At 37.5% G+C, this 23,854-nt stretch overlaps 1 protein-coding gene across 2 annotated transcripts in view; it reads right to left on the bottom strand.

Annotated features, from left to right (window-relative positions):
* Window positions 1-1,694: 1,694 nt before the first annotated feature.
* Window positions 1,695-23,854, bottom strand: part of katnbl1 (katanin regulatory subunit B1 like 1) — a 32,894-nt gene continuing 10,734 nt past the window's right edge. For both annotated transcript variants that reach the window (XM_003214488.4, XM_008103334.3), the window contains exons 2-10: window positions 15,467-15,594; window positions 11,061-11,101; window positions 9,118-9,400; window positions 5,695-5,813; window positions 5,270-5,320; window positions 5,093-5,182; window positions 4,042-4,131; window positions 3,864-3,957; window positions 1,695-3,393 (exon numbers count right to left, since the gene is read on the bottom strand). In XM_003214488.4, coding sequence (XP_003214536.1) covers window positions 3,361-3,393; window positions 3,864-3,957; window positions 4,042-4,131; window positions 5,093-5,182; window positions 5,270-5,320; window positions 5,695-5,813; window positions 9,118-9,400; window positions 11,061-11,101; window positions 15,467-15,580 — 915 coding nt within the window. In that variant the 5' untranslated portion in view covers window positions 15,581-15,594 and the 3' untranslated portion in view covers window positions 1,695-3,360. The remainder of the gene's footprint in view (window positions 3,394-3,863; window positions 3,958-4,041; window positions 4,132-5,092; window positions 5,183-5,269; window positions 5,321-5,694; window positions 5,814-9,117; window positions 9,401-11,060; window positions 11,102-15,466; window positions 15,595-23,854) is intronic.

Genomic DNA, 23,854 nt, shown 5'->3' with positions numbered 1-23,854 from the left:
TAACAAGAAGTCCTAAAACATGTTCAACTAATCCTATCTCCTGAGGCTAATGTGGAGAGCAACAAGTCTGAATAGAACATCCTTTATGCATGGACACTCACCATGTGATAGGGAAATGAAAAAAGCAGGGCCCTCAGTCATGTGAAGAATGTCCATGCTTAATGGGAAGACAGCAATGGATGGACATCTGTTGGAGATGTTTAGGTAACAACTGAACTCTCTCAAATCCAAGGGCAATTCCATAGTGGCTTTAGAGGCCAAAGCCAATTTTAGAATGAGAATTCTCTTTTAAAGAAGACATTACTTCTGGCTTGTTTTTTAAGGCTTTGTCCTAGTTTTTAAGGAATTCTTCTGGGCTGAAAACACTGATGGAGTGGGACAAACATGGTAAAATGGTATCCTAAAAAGGAGAGTGGGTCACTGGCTTTTGTTTTTTTAAAAGTAAAAAAAATGATTTTGGAGTAAGCATGAGGTACAAGTTTGGCAAGAGGAATATGTAGTTCACACATTATAATTATGCTGGAAAACCCAAGTTTTTAATACCGAGAACCAGTGTGAAAAACTTACCTTTCCTAATTACATTTCTTAGCTTTTTAAAGGACAATCTTTAGTTCAGCAATACTAGAATATGAAAATGAGACCAGTAGTTCCATCATGTTCTGTATACTAACCTTTGAAGATTGACCAAGCAATCCTTCATTCACTCTTTAGGGAACAAAGAACACTAGTTTGTAATTGTCTTAGAGACAGCAGAAAATATTCAGGGTCAGTTTTGTACAGCAGTGTCACATTCCACATGGAGGATTGTGAAAGATGTATCATTTTCAAATAAGTTATAAGTTGCTACCTCACATATCTGCTACTTCATCATAAATTCAAACTATATATGCAGGACATGAAGTTTCAAAGTATGTCAAAAGACAAGCAAGTGCTTTTTAAGTAATTCACATTGATGATAGCAAATGGACCTTTAGTTTAAAGCAACTGTGAATATATTTATAGCAGATCGCTTAGTTTCTGTCACCTCAATTTTCTCAATTTCACACTTATGATTTTGATTATTTGTGAGAAGAAAAGGAACTGGGATCTGCATGCTATATGAAATGGCATATGGGGCAGGCTGGGACTGCAGTGGCGGCATCTCATTTCTCCCTGGAGATGTTCACTGTTTTTCCACTTTGCCTGTAAACTTCCCCTCCCAATGAAAGTGGAGAGACAACTACACTACATGCAGTGTAGGTTCAAAAGTATAGGCTAGATCCATCTTGTGTGTAACTCACCAGAATATCTATAAATCAACTCCCTATACATCTAAAAGTTAAATCTAATAATATCTGTTTTTTGTGTATCACTACATATTCCTAATTCTGTTTTTTCCATGATGGACATACAATACCACTAATGCAATAATGATTGTCTATGTATTAGGACTTCTTTGTTGCCCCTATATTGTGTTATTGGCAGGCTGACATTAGTTTGAGCACATAGTTGAGATACTGCAACACAAGAGAGAACATCTGGTTTTAATCACTCACTTAACATGTTCTAATTCCAAGATACTACTGATTTTTTTCATATACCTGGTCTTATCCGATCTGTTATATTGCAAAAACATTTTATAAATGCAAGATCTAGGAGTAATTTGCTTTGGCTCTGCCACACTTCTCACAGTAACAAGGGTTCATAAACCAAAACAACAAAAAAAGACTTTTATTCAATTTCTTGATTTACAGAAACTTGGAAGTAACTTTGGGAAAATGAGCATAGAAAGTCTAGGCAGAGGTATTGGCCTCTTTCTTTTGGCTAGCACTGTAATAACCTGGGGATATGAGAAGAGGTTCCCTGTATAAGATACTGCCGTTCATCAGAGCAGCAGTTCAAATATAATCTCAAGACATATTCAAATATCAAAGTAAAATCCAATTCTCAACTTGACTGGTATCTTGCAAAAATACATTTCAGTTTGTTTTAGTGCACAGCTGGCACTTTAGATAATTTTATTTGGACAAACATTTACTACTTACATGAAATACAAGTGCCATCCCATAATCCCATCAAGCCATTTTGCTTTCTAATATAGCTGATAAGCCACAGCAGGTTGAACTAAAATATCACAAATTAGTAAAAACAAAATATAATGTAAACTTTTGCACTGGCTGTATTGCATTCATATTCCAGTTAAGTTTAAATGTTAAGTTAGGAATATGGCCATATGGCAACTACATTTGCAAGAGCTGCAGCAACATTTGTTAGAGGAGGTAGCAGATGCGGAGTTAAATCTGAAAAGCACAGGCCTACCCTGGCTGTAAACATTTCTAGAGCAGGAGTTATATATATATTTAAGTACAACAGAAGAGGTTCTGAATAAGTTAGGAGACCCAGATAGTTATCCAAACTTAATTTAAAACAATAGTATTGCCTAGTATGTTTATGCAACTGAAGGCAATTTAAATGATAAACATAATATATTAGAAACTTTAGGTACTAAACATTCTAGGTGTACACCTTCACTATTTTTCTGAATTTGGCCATCATTTTTTCTCCACGCCTGTATTTTTTGTATCCTCTTACAATTAGGTCAATAGGTAAAGTAGTCAGTGGAAACATCCACATAAATATATTTAAGTGTGCAAATTTTGTCAAAATGGTTTGTATACAATTTGTGTAAACGCCCTGATTTCAATAAAGGGTTTCCATCCTTCTATATGTATCTTAATATATTGGTTATATGATATCTTAATATATATTGGCTATTTGCAATACTAGTAGTTAAGGCCTCTTGCTATATACAGTTTCTCAGTAGTGCAACAAAAATAATCTTTAATATCTTGATTAATATAGCAGACACACATTTCAAAATTTCAGTACAGTAAAATCGCAAAATTGTAACATATCTTGGCTATAAACACATTTTACAGTTCATATGAAAAACAATGTTTAAAAAATATTTATGGTGACTAGTCTCCTGTGGTTCCTAGTAACGGGTTCTGCCATTCTTTCTTCACAAATATGTTTTGCTCTTTTATACAATTACGTTGCAGAAACACTTTCACAACTTCAGCAGATAGCCGGACAAATCCCAAATGCAGCAAAGGCATACATACAGTTTTCATAGTGCACTTTCACCTCACTGAAGTAAAAGTAGCTCCTATTTGATTTTTTTCCACTTCAATGTGAAGCAGATGGTTTTTTAGTGGTTGCATTACACAGTCTGATCTTCTAATATCCTCTTCTGTCAGACGGTTTCCAGAAGAGAAGTCCTTTTGGAAATAGTACACAGTTCAGTGTTACTTGAAGGGCTTTTTCTTGGCAGCCAGCACACAGTAGTGCATACACATATAATTGTGTCCTCCAGGAACGTCAGTGCAGCTGTAATAAATAAGCATCCACATCCTAAAAAGCAGAAGATAAAACATATTTGTTCAAACAGCAATTCATGACATATAGCAGAGGTGGAATTCCAAGAAAAGGGTACCACTTGAACTTATTGGTCCTTCTGCAGTCACTTAATGAAGTGAAGGACTTCCCAATAATATACTTGGAGATCATATTTTGAAAGGACATTGACCAATGAAATGATCCCGCTTCATTTAGCTAAAGTTCTCAGTGGCCCTCTGTAATTGTAAAAAGGCACAGCAGCAGAAATTTCATATTTTTTTTTAAACAATAAGAAATCCCAGGATGTATAGGCTCATGCCCATATCAATAAACTACGCCAAAATGCTGATATTGGAGACCCAACAGAGACTTCAAAATAAAAATCCATATCACAGCAAGTCACTATAACTATATTTTAAGTCAGGTCATGTAGCTTTAACACAGATTTATTATTTTACTATTTGTCATCACAATGAATACATTACCTTTGCTATATTACCCGTATATCCTGGAACCAAAGTAAGATGATTTTCTTGTTTCCACAATCCACTTAACTGTTCTTTTAAAATTTGAATATTTCTATAAAAGAAAAGCATGGGTATATAATTACATAGCAGTCAAGTACACTGTGGCAGCTATTGAACTTAAAGGTTTATAACTTACCCATCCTCTATCTTTTCAGTATTGGCAGAGAGGTCTGACCACCATCTCTTAATTACAGCCTGGAGCCAATTTAAACCAACGATGACATATCTGAAACAATTTTTGAGGTGTGTTACAAAAGAGGCTAAGAGAGAATTGAAACTTGAGAAGAAATCAGTTAATTCAAGTAATATTTCTTCACACACACACAAAAGAAGAGACTAGCATGGGAAAGGGGGAAGAGAAGAGGGCATTTTGTTTATATCTTCCTGGTGCCATCCTTCCTGGCCTTCAGAGGCATTTCTTGTTTTATGAAGGATTTTTCAAGTCTAATATTTTTATAATGCAATGAGGGTTGCCAGTCAAATACAAAATTTTAATCCTCAAAAGACTGTGGGACAAAATTCCAACAAGTAGGACAAAGAACGCTGCAATTGTCTGAGTGGGAAAATGGTCTTTGGAAAAGCTGTCAACATTGTTTGATTTTTTTGACATATTGGCTTGGATGTCTATATTAAAGCCCACAAACTACTTTGGCCATCCCTCGTTTAGACTAAATGGCTACATTATCCATTGAATGTTGTGGTCACATTCACCATGACTGTATTTAATGTGTTACAGCAAATGTAACACAGCCCGGGCTGTGGCGCAGGTGGGAGAGCAAGCCAGCTCCAATTAACTGCAATGAATCACTCTGACCAGGAGGTCATGAGTTCGAGCCCCGCTCGGAGCCTATGTTTGTTTGTCTTTGTTCTATGTTAAAAGGCATTGAATGTTTGCCTATATGTGTAATGTGATCCACCCTGAGTTGCCTTCGGGGTGAGAAGGGCGGAATATAAATGCTGTAAATAAATATAAATAAATAAATATACAAGTGAGAAAGACTGAGAATGTGCATGTAGACAAGTGAATAACTACACATTTTTTAGCACAAGGGAGAATCGTATATGATCTGATATCTTAATCCAGCCAGGTAATTCTACGTATCAAACTTAATAGACTTAACATCTGATTGAAAAAGATCAACATTTTTATCATCTAAATATTCACAAGATAACTATATTTGACTTACTCTTCAAATTTGCTTTTAAGCATTAATTTTACTAATGGTAGAAGGTCTACACAGCAGCCAACAGAAATATATGGTTTTTCTTCCTGTAAACTGAAAGAAGGCAGTGTCAGTATTCATGAATTTACTCTTTTTAAATCTGAAGTCCACACACTCCCTCCCCTACAACTTTTTTTTTACCTGCTGGTCAGAACAGGAAGGCAGTCTACCATCACACCTAGATCTTGTATCCTAGAAACATTAGTGAAAAATGCATTAGATACCATTTTTCTGTAATAATTCTAGACTTTAGACTTTTAAGATCATTCTCTGAGGAGCTTGCACAAAATTTTTAGTACAACAAGATAAAAACCAATGTTGTCTCCTTTCTTATTTTACAAACACACAAATCATAGGAAATGGCATCTAAGGAGAGTCCCCTTTGTCCATCACATCTTATTTATGGACATGTATGAAAGCAGCACTGGGCTGATTAAGATAAATGGAAGGTCCATGGATGCCTCCTATAGCCTCTACCAGTGCTCCTTCTCTGATATGACTCCCTCACGAACAAATGCCGTGCAAGTGGTGGACATGATTATGCTACTAATTTTCTCCATTTTTACCTCACTAAATAGGCTATAAGCTCGCTTATACTTCTTCTTCTCCAGAAGGTCAAAGCTACATTCAGTCGAAGATTTCTACTGAAGAGAACTTGTGCCATTGTTTCATGATCTTCAGAAACCTAGGAGACATAACAATGATTTAATCATCATAAATTAACATCTGCCATTCTATATCTCTGTTACTTTGCATCTCATCAGTGCTACCATATTCAATTAGATAATCTGATCATTTTAAACAAATAATTACTGAACAGTGAACAATTGTGATGTCCTTACAAATAATGAGACATCATGTCTCAGCTTTGTTCCACTTAGGTTACCTTCTCTTCCTCTCCCCAATGCCTGAAACCACAGTAAACTGTATTTTGCAGGTGGAATAACAATCTGTATAATCTGTACATACTATTTTTCTACGAGACAGTAAAAATAGCATTCAACTGCAACATGTGAATCTCCAGCTATTAAAAATACAACAGAATGCTATGGTTCTTGTGTTTCCACTCTAAGACAATTTTAGTTATAGCAGGATTCTAAAGGAACATTCAGTACCAAGAGGTTTCACCAATAGACCAAAAATGGTCAAATATCTGTATCCTGGAAGACATTCTACTGCCCCCACTGGTTCAGATGCTGTGCCTCTTAGTGCTAGAGACTGCTGACTCCTACTCAGTAGTTTTAAGAATTTCAATTTCTAAGAAATGGGAGCAATCAAATTTAAATTAAAAGCCCAAGTTTTGAATAACATCTCCTTGATACAAAACTAAATAAGAGAGGGAGGAATCTAATAAATAATTTATATCTTTGGGTTGTTGTATGTTTTCCGGGCTATATGGCCATGTTCCAGAAGTATTCTCCCCTTGTATTACCACCAGAAAGTTTGCATAGAAGTTGCTGTTTGTGGACTATTCCTGGAACTTTGTGGGGCTAGAATAGCTCCAGTTGTGGATTACAACATCGAGAGAATTTAATGGACTATAATTTAAGACAGTTAAGTACTCTGCTCTGTGGATCTTCCACTTCATTGACTTTGAAATTTATTTGCTTGTGCTTACAGTAGAGTCTCACTTATCCAACACTCACTTATCCAACATTCTGGATTATCCAACACATTTTTGTAGTCAATGTTTTCAATACATCATGATATTTTGGTGCTAAATTCGTAAATACAGTAATTACTACATAGCACTACTGCATATTGAACTACTTTTTCTGTCCAATTTGTTGTATATTGTGATGTTTTGGTGCTTAATTTGTAAAATCATAACCTAATTTGATGTTTTACAGGCTTTTCCTGAATCCCTCCTTATTATCCAACATATTTGCTTATCCAACGTTCTGCCGGCCTATTTATGTTGGATAAGTGAGACTCTACTGTATATATATGTGTTCTTCAATAAACTGCTTGATTGCTTACAATCCGGGCTCCAGTGTGGTTTTGAGGTGCTCAGACAGCCTTGGGGTGCAACAATTACATATGAAATCTTTTATTTCTTTTTGTTATAAGTCACCTATGTTATTTTCTAAAATTTCTCATGAGGAAAAGTGGTTTGACCCAAATAAATAAACTAAAATAAGATGTACACATATGCTCCCTCTCCCAGGTAGAAAGAAAAGGAGAGATAAATGAAGACAGGCTATTATCAAAGAAGCAATCCCTCCATATGCACAGGCTATGGATCTGCAGATTCAATTAACTGAACATTGAAAATAATAATAAAAATACAACATTCATTTTTTAAAAATATATATTTTTAAAAAATTAGTTTGAGTTGTTTCATCTCCACTTTGGCTTGCAAGAAAGCCATGATGGAAGACTTTTTGTGGCACTCTCCTGCTGAGGGCAAATAAATCATTGAAGGAAAGAAGTGCAGGAAAGAAAGCTGGGGTTTGCACACACTGAGGTGGCAGTTTCTGCCTTTGGAATGCACACGAAGATAGTAGGGGTAGGGTGGATCAGGTGGCAAGGGAGAGAAAGAGGGACACACTGGTTGTCAGCATGGGGAGGCTAGGGTTTCTGTGTGGAGCAGCAGCTGCCTTTGGGGTATGCATAAGGGTGATAGGGTGGTAAGGGAGAGAATGATGGAGAAAATGATTGTCAAAATGTTAAGAGGAGGCTGAGATTTGGACAAGATGGCAACAGCAGCTGCCTTCAGAGTGTGAATGAGCTCCCTCTTCATCCCTTTATATAAGGGATCTGAACATTTGTGTTGTTTTCTGGAACTAATCTCCCATGGACATGGAGGGCCCACTGTATTTCTATCGTTGTCCCATCCCTTTGTCCCAGGAACTTTTGCTTTTGTTGTTTTAATACTGTTATAAGAAACACTGATCTTGTTATCTTTAACTACAATATATACTCATGCATAAGCAGATGTTGTGTATAAGTTGGGGACACGTTTTGAGGCCAAAATTATGGATTTTGATATAACCCATGGATAAGTCAAGGTGCATTCTGCAGAGAGGGGAAAGCACCAATGCCACCACAGGAGGCCAGGCACCACAGCCATGTTTTCACCCATTAGAATTCAAAAAAGCTGGAAGCAGCACTATGATGTAGAGTGTGGGGGGAGGTTCTCCCAGGACATACTAAGCTCTTACCCTGCATCTCTCTTACTCAAAGAAGGAAATGGTTCTTTAAAAAAAAGAGAGGTTAGATACATTACTCACACTGACCTGTGGAAATGTTGATCCATTTTGTGGGGCTCGATTTTTTGACTAAAACTTCTAAACTTATACATTTATAGTTAAATTATGCTATGCTCTGGGCTGTTACATTTACTCCTGTTACTAGTCATTTGGTATGTTGTAAGCTACTCTGGGCAATATTTTATAGAAAAGTAGCATATAAATAATGAATGAAAATAATGAGCAAGACAATAGTCCTTTTTTTTAAAAAGTGTACAAGACGCCAATATGACAAACTGAGTCATTGCATTTTAGATTCATTACAATGATAACAAGTCTCATTAGTACATTCTTAAGTCTAAAAGCTACATCTTTGAAAGATGTAACAGGACACTTAAGAGAATGTCAGTAAACTTACCTGAAGGTTTTGACTGTGTTGTATCAAATGTTTTATAATAAAAAAGTTATTTAATTGTTTTAGACTAGAGCTTTCCAAACATTTCAAATTGGGGACATATCATTTTGTGAAACTGTAATTCCGTTTTACTAGCAAATTGGAAGTTAAACCAACCCCTTATAAGAGATACAGACACATACATAAATTATAATAATGAAATATATGGGGACACAACATATCTCATGAAAATCTTTCATTTATATTTTTAAAATACATGATTGCATATTTCACATAAACTCAAAGGTTTCTCATTATTTTTGCTCGACACACAGCAGCTGACACACTGACATGTTATGACACAGTTTGGAAAGTTCTGTTTTAAATAATACAAATTTATATACCTCTGAAAAAAATCCACTGTATTTTGATGAAGGGCTCTCTGCTTGAGCACGACCAGAATCACTGGAGTTCAGCAAGAATGTGCGCCCATCAGCAGGCAGTTTTGCTGGCAGATTACCTGCACATGCCAGTTCATTTTCCTTATTTGCCATGTCACGGCTCTTGACTTTAGAAAGTGGTTTCTTTCTGAAAGAAGGCTTCGGAGAATAGTAGTGAACTTTTCTTCTGCAATATACTACTTTGAACAGAGGATGAGGGCTGATCACAGTTTGTCCAACTGTTGTTCTGCAACACAAAAGGAGTTCTTCGTTCATTACTGTAACATTAAACATTGTGTACAATGTGTGTGGGAATTTTGATATATAACACACTAAAAGCAAACATTTATACAATATTGCAACAATGTCCTTTTGTAGATCACACTGCATTTACTTTTTCAAAAGGGAAGACAGCACTACATAGTTTTCAGTCTGTATTTCAATACTTCCTTTTGTCACTTTTGTGTGAATGGCAAATCTGGATGTCTTTTAGGTTTATTTTATGGTTTTATTTCTAAAAATCATACAGATAACAATGCATTACAGTAAAATCCTTGACATTCTATAAATCAATATAGATGACTATTTACAGCTTTTGTGACTAAGTTACATCTTAACATGCAATTTAGGCTCTCTCCTCTCAGTTACCAAATGTTAAAGGGTGAAGGTACTGTGGAAAACTGTATTTACATTTTTTTGAAGTTATTACAAAAGAAAACATGCAAAAAGGGGATTCTCTTTTTCTGTGTAGTAATGCATTGCTACATTATAAATATTTGATTTTAGAACTTTTGTTTAACAAATCTTTCAAAAATCGAAATATAAAGATCTGAACATGATTCCAAAAGCTTTTGGACTATCCAACTAACAAAATGACTTTTGGACAATCGGCAGAAGTTAAGGAGGAATCTACTGGCAACCTGATTACACTAATTGTTTTGACAAAACTCTTAGTGATGAACTTTTCCAGAATCTTAAAAAAATACAGTGTGTTTCAAAAAGATGGACCCACTTCAAAATTGCTATATTTGCAACCACGAACCTCACATGAATTAAACTCTTACCCACTTGAACGGGTAGGCCATAAAGTTCCAAATGATCACTGTCTGATGCCTCTTAGTCCATAAACAGCATCTAGACCCAGTCATTAACAAGATGGCATCCCTGCAACATAAAGCCTAATGATATATTCTCAATTTGCAGAGTAATTTTTAGCTATGATTTTGGCTCAAAATGGTTAGTAAAACTTGATCATTCATTAAACTCATTCAGCTGGGCTGTGGCGCAGCTGGTTAGCAGCCAGCTGCAATAAATCACCACTGAGCTCGTTGTTGATCTAAGCAAGTAGTAAATTCAGGTACTGCTTTATGCGGGGAGGCTAATTTAACTAATTTATGACACCATAAAAATGTCCAGCAGCGTGCGGAAGAATGAGGAAGTACATCAAGGACTCGGTGTCACAGTGGATGAAGCAGCAGCTCCCACTGTGGATGGAATCGAGGATATCCCCATGAAGCTGGAAAATGTTAATTTGCCTCTGTGTCTTTGTGTCTGTATGTCATATGTCTAATGGCACTGAATGTTTGCCATGTATATGTACATTGTGATCCGCACTGAGTCCCCTTCGGGGTGAGAAGGGTAGAATGTAAATACTGTAAATAAATAAAAAATAATAAACTGTTTGTAACTTTTTATGCAATTGTAACATGTTGCCATCATGAAATATACTGCTTTGAAATTGGGTCCATCATTTTGAAACACCCTGTACATTCATGATATTTGCATGTGTCAATCGCTTACTTTATCTGGCTACAAACCATCATTCTTGATGTTTTGCTCTTGGATGTGTTCAATAAATGTTGAAAACTTTATCTCTACTAACAAGCATTCACAAGAGGAAGTCTTACCTGCCTGAGCAAGAAGCCAAATGTTTTGTAGATTTCTTACCCTAGAAAGAAACAGCACAAATGAAAAACAGTTATGAATAACTCCTGAATGTATTGTTTATATAATTTCACCTTCTTTCAGTTGCTGCATATAACGGGTAAAATCAGTTAATTTTTTATATAAAGAGCAAAACCACTAATGACTACTCTATCTAGGTAAAGGGCAAGGTACTGTGACATCCATGCCAAGAGGCAGGATTATGACATCAGAGGTGTGATAAAACTGCTCCAATGCTACTCCTCTTGATTAATGAAAGGGAAAAGGACTAAACTGGATTTCCACAGAGTGTGTCTTGGGTAACAGTGCTAATTACTTAAGAGAAAGAAAATTGTGCGGTTGATTTCTTCAGAATATCAACTAAGGAAGAATCCACTGTGATGGCTTACTATTTGAAATTTTTAACTTTGATATACTGGCAATATCTAAACTCATAAAATAACTAAATGCTATAGTAAGTTTTTTTTAAAGGCTAATTATAAATAAAAATAAATTTTAGTGTATGTCTATGTTGAAATAAAATCATTTACTTTTAGTCATTATGGATAGTGTGGGCTAAAGAAAACTGACTTCTCATTTCTAAATGATTTCCATTGCCTAATATTTCAGTCATGGATATGCAAAGTCCAACCTCACAAGCTAAATTACCGTTGCCCAAGTTTATTTTGTGCATGTCACTAAGTTCTCCATATCCCTCACTCAGCCAAACTCAGTCTGAGTGGTTTCTTTCCTGCATAAAGCACAATGGGGGTACTTTACTATATTTTCTATGGCCTCTCACCTTGTTTATGCAGAACTAGCTACAGTGGAGTTTCAATATACCTTTGTAAGTGCTATGAGTTCTTTTTGGAGCCTCTATATTTGGAGATGCAGCTGATGTACTTTATGGTTTCACATATCTGTGGATCCTTGGCACCCACCCAGTGCTCCTCATTCAAACTGGTCACTGGGAGTCAGAAATCTGGGTTTCTAATGTTACACCATTAAGCTGTATTTCTGGCATTGCAGAGGGATTAGCTGGTGCCTGTTGGAGGAGCACTTTGGTTTTCTCGATGTTCAGTGAGAGGCCGAGCTTCTAGTATGCTTCTGCGAAGGTGTTTGGAGTGGCTTGTAGGTCTTCTTCTGAGTGCGCACAGACTACGTTGTCATCGGCATATTGGAGTTCTATAACAGATGTTGTGGTGACCTTGGTTTTGGCTTTCAGTCTGCGGAGGTTAAATAGCTTGCCATCTGTCCAATAGATGATTTCCACACCGGTGGGAAGCTTCCCATCAACAAGGTGAAGTATCATAGCAATGAAGATGGAAAATAAGATAGGGGCAATAACACATCCCTGCTTGACACCTGATTCCACCTTAAATGGGTCACTTTTGGAGCCGTTGCTGTCCAAGACTGTTGCCATCATGTCATCACGGAGGAGCCGCAGGATGTTCACAAATTTGTCAGGGCACCAGATTTTTTGGAGGATGGTCCGGAGAGCACTGCGATTCACTGTGTCGAATGCCTTTGCAAGGTCAATGAATGCCATGTACAGAGGTTGATTTTGTTTCCTGCATTTTTCTTGGAGCTGTCGAGCAGTAAAAATCATGTCCACTGTTCCTCTGGAGGGACGGAAGCCATTCTGGGATTCTTTCTTCTGAGACAGGAGGAAGACGGTTTGCAAGGATTCTTGCGAGAATTTTCCCAGCGGAGGTTAGAAGGGAGATACCGCGATACTTCCCACAGTGTGTTCTGTCCCCTTTCTTGAAAAGGGTGATGATAGTGTCATCCTTGAAGTCTGCTGGGATTTTCTCGGTCACCCACACCTTTTCAATGAGTTGTTGGAGTTGTTGGAATTATGATGGAATTTTGGTTCCATCTGATGAGCATAGGGCTGTATGCCATGGTTTCTTGGTCCGTAAATGATCTTTGTGGCTTTGAAAAATCCCTGAGCGTCATGGGTATCTGCAAGGTGTTGGATTTCTTCAGCCTTCTTTGTCCACCAGATGTTCTTGAGTTTTCTGGTCCTTCTTTGGACCTCAGCTTTTGCACTGGCATAGATTTTTTTCTTGGCAGCACAGTTGGTGTCTCTCTGCCATGTTTGGAAGGCTTTCCTTTTGTTATCAATTAGCTGTTGGATCTCTTTGTCGTTATCGTCAAACCAGTCTTGATGTTTCTTAGTTTGGTATCCAATGGTTTCTTCGCAGGCTGTGATGATGGAGGTCTTCAGTTTGTTCCAATGTTCCTCAACATTTTCGGGGTGTCCTGTGGGTAGATGATCCTTGAGTGTTGTTTGGAGAAGGGCTCATTTGGAGGGCTCCTGAAGGGCTTGGGTGTTCATTTTGCGCCTTGTTTTTCTTCCTTGGAGTCTGTGTTTGGGGACAATCTTGATAGCCATCGTGGATTGGATTAACCTGTGGTCTGTCCAGCAGTCATCGGCACCTGTTATGGCTCTTGTGAGAAGCACATCACCGCGGTCTCTGGCATGTGTAATTACATAGAAGACTACTACACTGCAGTCATAAAATCTGACTTTTAATTATAATCTTTGGAGTGACTGATTACTTCATTTAAGAATCTCAAATTGCTCTTACAGAAAATGTAGTCAATACAAAAAGGCATGATGCCAATACAAAATTATTACACAAATTAGCACAAATATATTTCTACACTGTTGAAATAAGTATATGAGCAAATTAGGCATTTTATGGTTCAGTAACTGCTATGCCATTCTACAATCACTGAAACGTATTTTGAACCAGTCCCCAGTTTTCCATTCCATTCAATATCTGGGTAGAATAATTTTGTGAAAGATGTTCACAGCTCTGGAGAAAGTAACAGCAGATTACTAGGAAGTAGTAACATCTAGAAGTACTAGCACCTCAGTATAATTTTCATAATCTTGTCCTCTCAAAGATTAAGAAATGTAAGCTGATAAATCACAACTATGGCTATTTATTATGGTGTCTATGTTGGCAAAATGTTATTTTATTTTACATGCACTGTGTTATATTCTTACAGTTTCGGTTTTAGAATTCTTGTTTTCTGAAGGTATATGTGTATTCCAGGGTAGAAATGTACTAAGTATCATATGTACTCATTGTATAAATTGACCTCATGTATATCTCAAGGGCAGGTTTTGGGATTAAATTATGGAATTAGATATGACCCATGGATAAGTTGAGTCTCATCCCGAAGAGATGGGAAAGCACCAATCTTGCCTCAGAGGACCAGAAGCAGTACCAGACAAGAATACAGGAGGTTGGCGGTTTTTTTAGGTTTTCTTGGAGTAAACTAAGCTCTTGCCCTTTGCCACCCTACTCAGAGAAGGGGATTTTTCCTTTTTTGATAAGCATGAAGGTGCAGTACTCACAATGATTTGTGAATAAGGTGACTAAGGTTTTGGGGTTTGGTGATTCAACTACAATTTCTAGACTTATACAGAAGTATATAGAGTAAGTGGATATCAGATTCATCCCTGGATATCTTGCCCCAGTTCCTTCAGTTTATCTGCACGTTTCCTCTGAGCCAAACTCTGATAACTGGTGCATCCCCATGCCCTGAAAAATCAGAAAGTTTGGTGAAGCCCTTGAGTAGCACAGGAGATAGTGCTAGGGGAAGTGGAACTAGCAAACACCTTCCTTCCTTTTACCAGGAGCCTTCCTTGGATCCATGTCACTTCCAATCCTGGAAAAAGAACTCAGAAACTAAGCCAAAAGCTCAAGAATACTTCTTAATCATTTTTGCATGGTTCAGCTCTGGTAATGTTAATGATGAATAAAATGTTCACACTGAGTTGCCACTGGAAGCTAATCTTTATGTAAGAAAAAGAAAGTCAAGATTTAATCAGTACCTTATTTAACAAATTAATGGTACAATGTACTAGAGTATAGTAGAATTATTCCTTACAACAACAAAAAAGATCTCAAATCCCTAATAAACTATTTGAAGGTTAAAAGAAATCCTAATAATGATTTGGGCCTAAATTAAATTGCAAATTCCACCTCAAGTAGACATGTAAAATAAATGGGATTTACATAAATGTTGACTTATCATTTACAAATTGTTTTATGGGATCTACTCTAGCTATCATTTACAATTTTGGGCCTCCATCTCTTTTAAAAAGGACACACAGTTATGAGTTCCGTGCTTTGGAGATACTAATATGTTTCATAAAACTAGTAAGTGAATGAATGAAGGGGGCACTTAAAGTTGTTCATGAATTTAATATTGAGGACTGAAACTCCTTTACAGCTCCAAAGGGTGTCTTGTTGGTGCTGAACAAGAAAACTAAACATGTAAACGTTTCTCTAATTTCATATTGGTGTCCTACTGAATGACACTTAAATTGCTTAGATGAAAACCTATAAAAGCAACAGAAAACGCTTACCTCCTTCATGTTCTCATTAATAGAACAAGAACTTCTTTTTCTAGGAAGATCAACAGGATGACCCGCAATATACAATAGGCTCCGTTTCCTATCATTTTGGGCTTCAGATGCCATAATCTCCAAAATCCCTGGTTTCAAAATAAAGGAGAAATTAATGTAAATTATTATCTGTTAATCATAAATCATAGATAAACGGTGCAGTTATTTAATGAAAAAATCATTTGTTTTCAATATGGCATGCACTTCACATGAAAACCTGCAGAACTTCATCCGTATAAGAATTTTATACAATTACTCCGTAATAAATCAGACACATTTTTGATACAAAAACACACACTAAAATGTGTATCTGAAATTTCTATGCTGTTTAGATTTCTGTCTGAGCAAAATTATCTTTGTTTTTAAAAAGTAATTATTCATCTTTCCACCCAATAATAAGCACTTAAAAGAGTGGATTAGAGAACACCTTTCTGCAGCCTGGTTTCCAAGTATAGAAGGAACAAGTGTTTTACGCTTGCTTTTAGAATGCAGTACAAATGTGGTCTACAATTCTTGTTATTACTAGTTAAAACTTAATTGAGGCCTTGAACAAGAAATTGGTAATGAATTGAAAATACGTAGATTTACTAAGAAATAGAAAGTACGTATAAGCACCAAGATTCCTAATACAGTAGAGTCTTGGTTATCCAACTTCCGCTCATCCAACACTCCTTGTTATCTGACGGGTCTTAGCGAGGAGGAGGGAGAGGGAAAAAGCGTGAGTAAGTGAGAAAGGGAGGGAGGCAGGCAGGCTGTAAAGGCGACACCAGCGGTGGAAGCAGGAGCCCAGCTGCCTTTTCCAGGCTCCTCTTTTTGCCGCCGCTGTCGCCTTTGTGGCCTGCCCTCTCTCACTCACTCACCTGCCTTCTTTTTCCCTCTCCCTGCTCCTCGCTAAGATCCTGTTGGTGAGTGAGAGATGGAAGGAGGGCAGACTACAAAGGCAACAGCGGCGGCAGGAGCAGAAGCCTGGAATTGGTGGCTCGCTCACTCATCACCGGGCCGGGTCTTAGCGGCAAAGACGGTGGTGGTGGCGGCGGCAGAACCAGGACCCGGCCCGGTGAATGAGCAAGCGAGCGAGCGAGGGGAGACCTATCCCTCCCTATTATCCAACAGTTTTACTTATCCGACATTCTGCCCGCCTGTTTATGTCGGATAACCGAGACTCTATTGTAGTGAAATATAAAGACATGGGGGATATGTTTAAATTATTAGTCTCATTCAGCGGTGTCAAACTCATTTTCACCTAGCTTTGTGGTTGCCTTCAAAGGCCTGTTTGTAATTGTAAGACTGCATAAATGTTACCATGTTGCCCTAGCATTGAAAGCTTTGCAAGTCACATAAAATGATATAGTTTTTAAGGCCAAATCACATAATGTTTCCCCCTTGATTTGGCCCATTGACAAGGAGAGAGGTAAGAATGTACCAGCTCTATGATATCATTGTGGAGCCCTAACATTTATACATCACAGTATGCACTGATTCCAAACTGCATAGTCCAGATTTTTGAGGTGAGCTTCCTCAATTCATTCTCAGCAATAACTGCGGCGTTTTAGACTTCATAACTGTGAATGCCTGGGCGTAGGGTAGTGGTTCTTAACCTGTGGGTCCCCAGATGTTTTGACCTTCAACTCCCAGAAAACCTAGCAAACTGACTGGAATTTCTGGGAGTTGTAGGACAAAACATCTCGGGACCCACAGGTTGAGAACCACTGGTGTAGGGTGAGAGAGAGATATATATTCTCTTTTTTAACCAAAGCAAGAAAAATTGGGGGAAATATGATATTTTCTTTTAGAATGATAAATAATTTTTAAAGACAAACTATTCACATATTTACTCCCCTTATATAATTTCTAAAAGCTATATATTTTAATTTAAGAGTACAGTGGTCCCTTCGTATTCACTGGGGCTTAGTTCCAGACCTACTAGTTAATATCAAACTCAAGTTCCTTTCTGTAAAATGGTATAGTAAAATGTTGTTGCTTCTATAAAATGGCAAAACCAAGTCTTGCTTTTGGGATTTTTGAAAATATTTTTATGATTGAATCTGTATAGTGAGAATCAACTGTACATATAACATCAGAATATTATTTGGCAGATCTTATCTCTCAGTACAAACCTACCCACATCCTGAGATCATCAGGAAAAGCCCTTCTCTCAGTCCCATCACTATCGCAAGCACAACTGGAGGGGACGCAAGAGAGGACCTTCTCGGTGGAAGCCCCTGGATTCTGGAACTCCCTGCCCAGGCAAGCCAGAATGAACTCCTCCTTGCTATCCTTCTGGCGGGAGGCTAGTATCTTTTTATTCAGACAGACTGTTAAATAATAAAGTTCTTAAGAGGGAGGGTGATGTTTTAATTATTCTGTTTTTAAATATTTTAACTATGTTGTATATTTAATTCTGTTTTAATATTTATATGATTGACATTTGAAATTGTACTGTTTTTTAATTGTTGTGAGATGCTTTGTGTCTCAATCACAGATATAAAAGCAGGATAATAACAACAATCCCTGGACTTCGTTTCCTTCACTTATTTAAGAGAAATGTGTTCTTTATGTCTGCGTGACACTATGTAGGACTTGAAGAGACAAAATCGTTTTGTTTTGTTAATGGTGATGGCTCCTCTTTTTAATATTTTCTCCCGCTCTGCATGCATTGGCATAAATAAAAATTAAGAGGTACCCTACCATTCAAGTGTACCTTCCAGTTAATGATCTTGTAGCTCTATTTGTAATAAAAATGAAGTCAATTCCATTTAAAGGTTTTCTCTAAATAATTAACATTTATTATTATAATCGTTATTATACTATTTTGTCAAATCAAATCAATACATATTTATGTTCCTTAGTTAACAAAATGACTTTCAATTTCTAAAATGTACAGTACTAATGTGAAATCCCCCATTTAATAAAACTTTCAATTTTTTCTTAAACATATCCAGAAAAAAAGTATTTTTCTAGAGCTTCTAAATTTCTAGAAATTGTGTAGCTCTAGTAAGCCTGTAAGATCAATGAAAAAATTGTTTCAATGCTAAATTTGGGGGGGGGGGTCATTTCTAAAGTGATTCTAAAATATCGTAACTATAATTATATAATGAAAATTTTGTTGCTTTCCCCCCTCATTTTTAGACCTCTCAGGATGAAACTTGCTACAATGGTACAGTTTCCACTGTTATCCCCTCGGTAACAGTGAAGGGGTTTCAGAACGTTTCACTCATCCACTGATTTTTGGGAATTTAAAAAGGTTTTTATGAACAACATTTAAAAACCTACAAGAGCTATCTCCTTGAATTTCTATTTTAATGATACAACATAACCCGGGCATCATTCCTCTCAAGTTTCAGACAGATTTGCACATCCACTGATTTTTAGATAATTTTAATCAACATAAACTTCACAATACTATTTCACTGGAAGACCTCAGGGGCCATCCAGTGCAATCCTCTTCTACTAGGCAGGAAAAGCACAGTCAAACTACCCCAACAGATGCCCATCCAGCCTTTGAAATAACAATAATAATAGGAAACTTACTAGGTAAACTTTGGAGTTACTGCCTCTCAACTTTGCCTACCTCACAGGGTTATTTCAACTCACTTTCACCAAGACGGAGGAGGCACAAAACAAGCAGAATTCTGGGAAATGTAGTTTGGGAAGGAGCGGACCTGTGGCAGAGAATTCAAAAGCCCCACCATAAACTACATTTCCCAGAATTCTGCTAGCTTCCCACGTTAAAGCCTCAATGTGAGTGTGGTCTCTTGTCTGTCTCTTTCTGGGTCGGCCATGTGCCAGAGGGGCTTCTTCCTTGTCCAGCCATTCAGCCAAAAATCCCTCTCTCCCAGCCGCCCCAATCCCCCTCGCCGCCCCCTTTGGGGGAAGAAACAGGAGTTCTCCGTCCACTCCAGCCTTACCATCTTCCTCAGGACCCTTCGGGGGAATCAAACCCAGCACTTTTGGGGGAAAAGTGGCACCTGAGATGGAGACCTGGAGCCATTTACAAGACTTACATAACTCTTCCGGAAGCCATAGGTCAGTGTTTTGAATCTTAAGTTTTTTGGGTGGCCAAAAAGTGTTTTTCAATGTTGCTTCATATGTACAAATCTTAGGAAATAGATACGACAAATGAATTACAAATGAAGTTTTGCATACCCCTAATCTCTAGTGATAAATAAAATGAGAGCTATGCACCCAGTATGCACCAGATGTGACAGAATTACAAAATACATGTTACATGACTAAAAAAAACCCCAACCCTTCTCCTTCTGATTGCTCCCCCCTCCAAAATAAATCTAAAAAAAATAACTTTGAAGCTATTTTAGCAAGCATAACGATGGCCCTAGTGGCCCTTCCCAACTCTATGATTCTATGAAACTCACCTAGTGGGTTTATAAAGCTGGGCAGGGATTCGAACCCTGGTCTCCCAGTATCCTGGATTCAATACGTAAACCACTATACCATGCTGACTGTCCAGTGGGAATTACCCCTTAATAAATGTACACAGGCCTCCAAACATAATTATTTACTAATTATAATTGGATTGAGCATCAAATGTACAGTCTACTGTACAAAATTCTTTAAATGATTGGATGACTGCCAATATACTACAACTATGGGCACAGTTTGACTATGCATCACAGACTCAGAAGGAAGAACATAAGCTTAAATTTCTCAATACATAATCTCTCCTTCTGCAATATTGCCAATAATGTCAACTACATCTTCACAAATACCAGTTGGCTGATTTATTGTTGATCTTCCTTTTGCATTGGAGACATTATGAAATGTACAGAGTTCTCATAGCCATCATATTTCAAACAGATCTGCAAAACGCCTAACAAACTTACTATTCAAGTTCTACCAGGCTGTAGCTTGAGAAAAATAAGACAATTTAATTTCATGTTTTAGATGACACATGAAAGGAGAGGGAGGATATATTCCTGAAGTCTCTTAACCAAACCACTAATCTTGGATACCATTACATCTACATTGGGCTAGAATAAAACACCATACTGTTAGAAAAACTATCTGGAAGCATTCTTTCTACAGCAGGGATTGGAAACTACATCACACCAAGGAGTCAATTCTTTACTCTAGTACGCTCTGGAACAGCAAAAAGAAAAAAAAAGAAAAAAAGAAGGAGGAGGAGGAGGAAGAGGAGGAAAGGAAGGAAGGAAGGAAGGAAGGAAGGAAGGAAGGAAGGAAGGAAGGAAGGAAGGGGACCAAAATGGCCAGAGGTTAACTTCTGCTTTTCAAAATATATATATATATGATGTTAAGCAAGCTGGGCACCCTGAAACCCATTTCAAAGTGAACTGACATTCCTGGAGGCTTCTAAAGTAGGTGATTTAGCATTCTGGGGGCAAAAAGAGAACCTGGTCAAGATCATTGTACATCAATGATATATGCCTTCCTCTGAAACTGAGAGCATGAGCCTTGCCCAAGACCACTCAGTGAGTTTCCATGGATGAATGGAGATCTGAATTTTTGTCTTCAGACAAAATGTTCAAACAATTACACATTTCATTATATATGGAACTATGACATGAAATTATCTTGTGTGACACCTTAGAAGTACAGTTTATTCAGAATTACAAATGATACCTTTAAAAATTTTTTTGCTACAAATATAGCTACAACCTGCTGACCTGAAGGGAACCTTTTAGTTTTGCCAGTTTGATGAGCACGTGAAGAACACAAATAAAACCAGAATAAACATCAACATTGATAAAAGAGAGGACATTATTGTGTTTTCAATGCTTCCCCAATGTGTCAAGCAGACATTAGGTAGCTACACATTTCCATAAAATGAGTGGAGAAAAGGATACTGGATATCATACACAGTCTTAAATAAGACTTCCTTTTACATAGTTATAAGAAATGATTTGGGAACAGTAAATATATGAACACCTTATCTTAAAAATTTTATTCATCATTCTGAAAGAAAATGTTCAACAATCCACTTCCCTCATATTTTTCAGAGAGAATTAAAACAAACAAAACAGAAACAAAATCCCCTGCCCAGGTTTTCTTCTTCTGGATTTTCCTATATCTAGCCAGAACTAGTTTACAATCAATATATGCACAAGCTAATGTAGGTTTCAGTCTCAAACTGTTTGGAAGAACAGGGTGGCATAACACCAAAGTGTGACTCACACATATGTTGCACTATCCATAAGCATCTGACCAGAAGAACTTCACTCTGACATCTGACCATAATAGAACAGACTTAGTTCTGTGTCTCATCACACTGAAATTCAGCAATTTATTCATACGGAAGCCTCTAGTATGACAGATCTTGCTAAATATCTGATCACCCACAGGCTTATCAATATTGGGTTCATTAAGTTTGATGAGAGCCTTGAAAACTATACAGCTAAAAAGTCTATAAGAGACCAGTGCAGATAAGGAGATTGATCTGCTCACTAAATAGTTAGGCAATGAGTCTTCAGTACAGGCAAAGAGGCTCAAATTAGCACATGTGAGCAACACCATAGTTGCTCTGAAAGCAGCATGAGGCAGGCTAGATGAGTGTTATGGCGACTTTGAAGAAATTAGGAATGTGTTCCTCAAAAGGTCAGAGAACTTTCCTAAGATCTCAAACAAGAGGAATCTCAGTTTAAAAAAACTGGGAAATTTTGGTTAGACTTAAATCACTTAAGGCTATCTATACCTAAGAGGTCTCAGCTCCTATTATGGAGAAACTATCAAACCATTTACAGGAGAGGTGTGTCTCCTGAATATTCTCAGAATATAATTGAGAGAATAGCATTTTTCCATCTTTCATACCGTCAAAATTCATCAATGACATAACCAAGGAATGACTCAAACTTTGCCTTGGAACCACTAATGTGACCCCTATCAAAAATGAAAAAATTATCATTGGACATGGGAAATTTACAACACTTGTTTCAGTTCACAAAAACATTTAGCTTCTTCTGCACTTAAGTCTAAGAAAATTGATAACCCACAGAAGGGTTATCTATGAAATTATGTACCAAAACTATTTTCACTGAATAGCCACAAGATGAAAGCCAGCCAGATGTACCAACACAGACTGTGTATTACATTACACAGTCCAAAATTATTAACAGAGGTAGCCACTGTCAATGGGGCATTTCTGATATATGTTCCAATACCCTAGATTGTAATTACTGCCGTGTCACTATTTGTGTACTGATCTATTCACAACTAATCATACCTAATTCCTTACGTTGTGTCTGAATGGCTATTCCTCTATCTAGCTTGCTTCTGTTTTCTATATCTTAAGTCTACATTACTTTGTCTTTTCATCTCTCCCCCTCACCCATCCTTCTAGTCATCATGCCATTTATTTAATCTTTTTTCATCTCCCGTTTTAGTTATTAGTTGATTAATTAATCTCATCATGGTTGGGCATGAGTTACTGACCGGATAGCAAAAATAAAGCAAAAAGCAACATATGTTGTGTCCAGAATTGCAGCAAGTTGACATTTCATTTTACATTGGGTACTTGAAACTACTGCCTTAATAACAGCCCACCAAAAGCATCTTACTAAGAAAATTACACAATGAATATAATCCAATCCCTTGTGGGCATCGTATTTGTTCATGGAAGATTTCTAGAGGTATAAGACAGGGGTCCCCAAACTTTTTAAACAGGGGGCCAGTTCACGGTCCCGCAGACCGTTGGAGGGTCAGATTATAGTTTTTTTTTAAAATTATTAACAAATTCCTATGCATACTGCACACTAAAAAAAGGGAACAAATACAGCCTCAATGTTAACAACAACAATCATCATCATCATCAAAATAATAAAGAGGGTTGGAAGAGACTCCTTGGGCCATCTACTCCAACCCCCTTCTGCTTTTGTGCATCACACCATAATCAAAGCACCCCTGACAGATAGCCACCCAATAATAATCATAATCATAATACCACCATAATAAACATGGTTGGAAGAGACCCCTTGGGTCATATAGTCCAACCTCCTTCTGCCTTTGTGAACCAAAACATAAAACCCCTCTGACAAACAACAACAATACTGCAATAATCAGGGTTGGAAGAGATTGCTAACCTTCAAGAAAAATGAATCCAGCACAGGGCTGCAGAATAGGGAGTCTGCATGGCAAGATAAAATGGGAGGCCTCTTCCTTTTGCCACAGGCATACCTCCATTGTTGTTTTGCCTCCTCCATCGCCAAGGAAGGCGCACACCAGCTGAGGGAGGAGGCGGGAAAGGAGCGTGCAAGGCAAGTGAGCAGGCGGGAAAGGTGTGCATCTTCCTCATCATCGGCGGGAAAGCTGCCTGCGGGATGAGGGAGGAAAGGCGGACGCCTTTTCGTCACCCCGTGTGCACCTTTCTTGGCGGCGGCG

Source organism: Anolis carolinensis, chromosome 1 (genome assembly GCF_035594765.1).
Source record: "Anolis carolinensis isolate JA03-04 chromosome 1, rAnoCar3.1.pri, whole genome shotgun sequence".
Classification (NCBI taxonomy): domain Eukaryota; kingdom Metazoa; phylum Chordata; class Lepidosauria; order Squamata; family Dactyloidae; genus Anolis; species Anolis carolinensis.
This window is presented reverse-complemented; position numbering and strand designations above follow the sequence as displayed.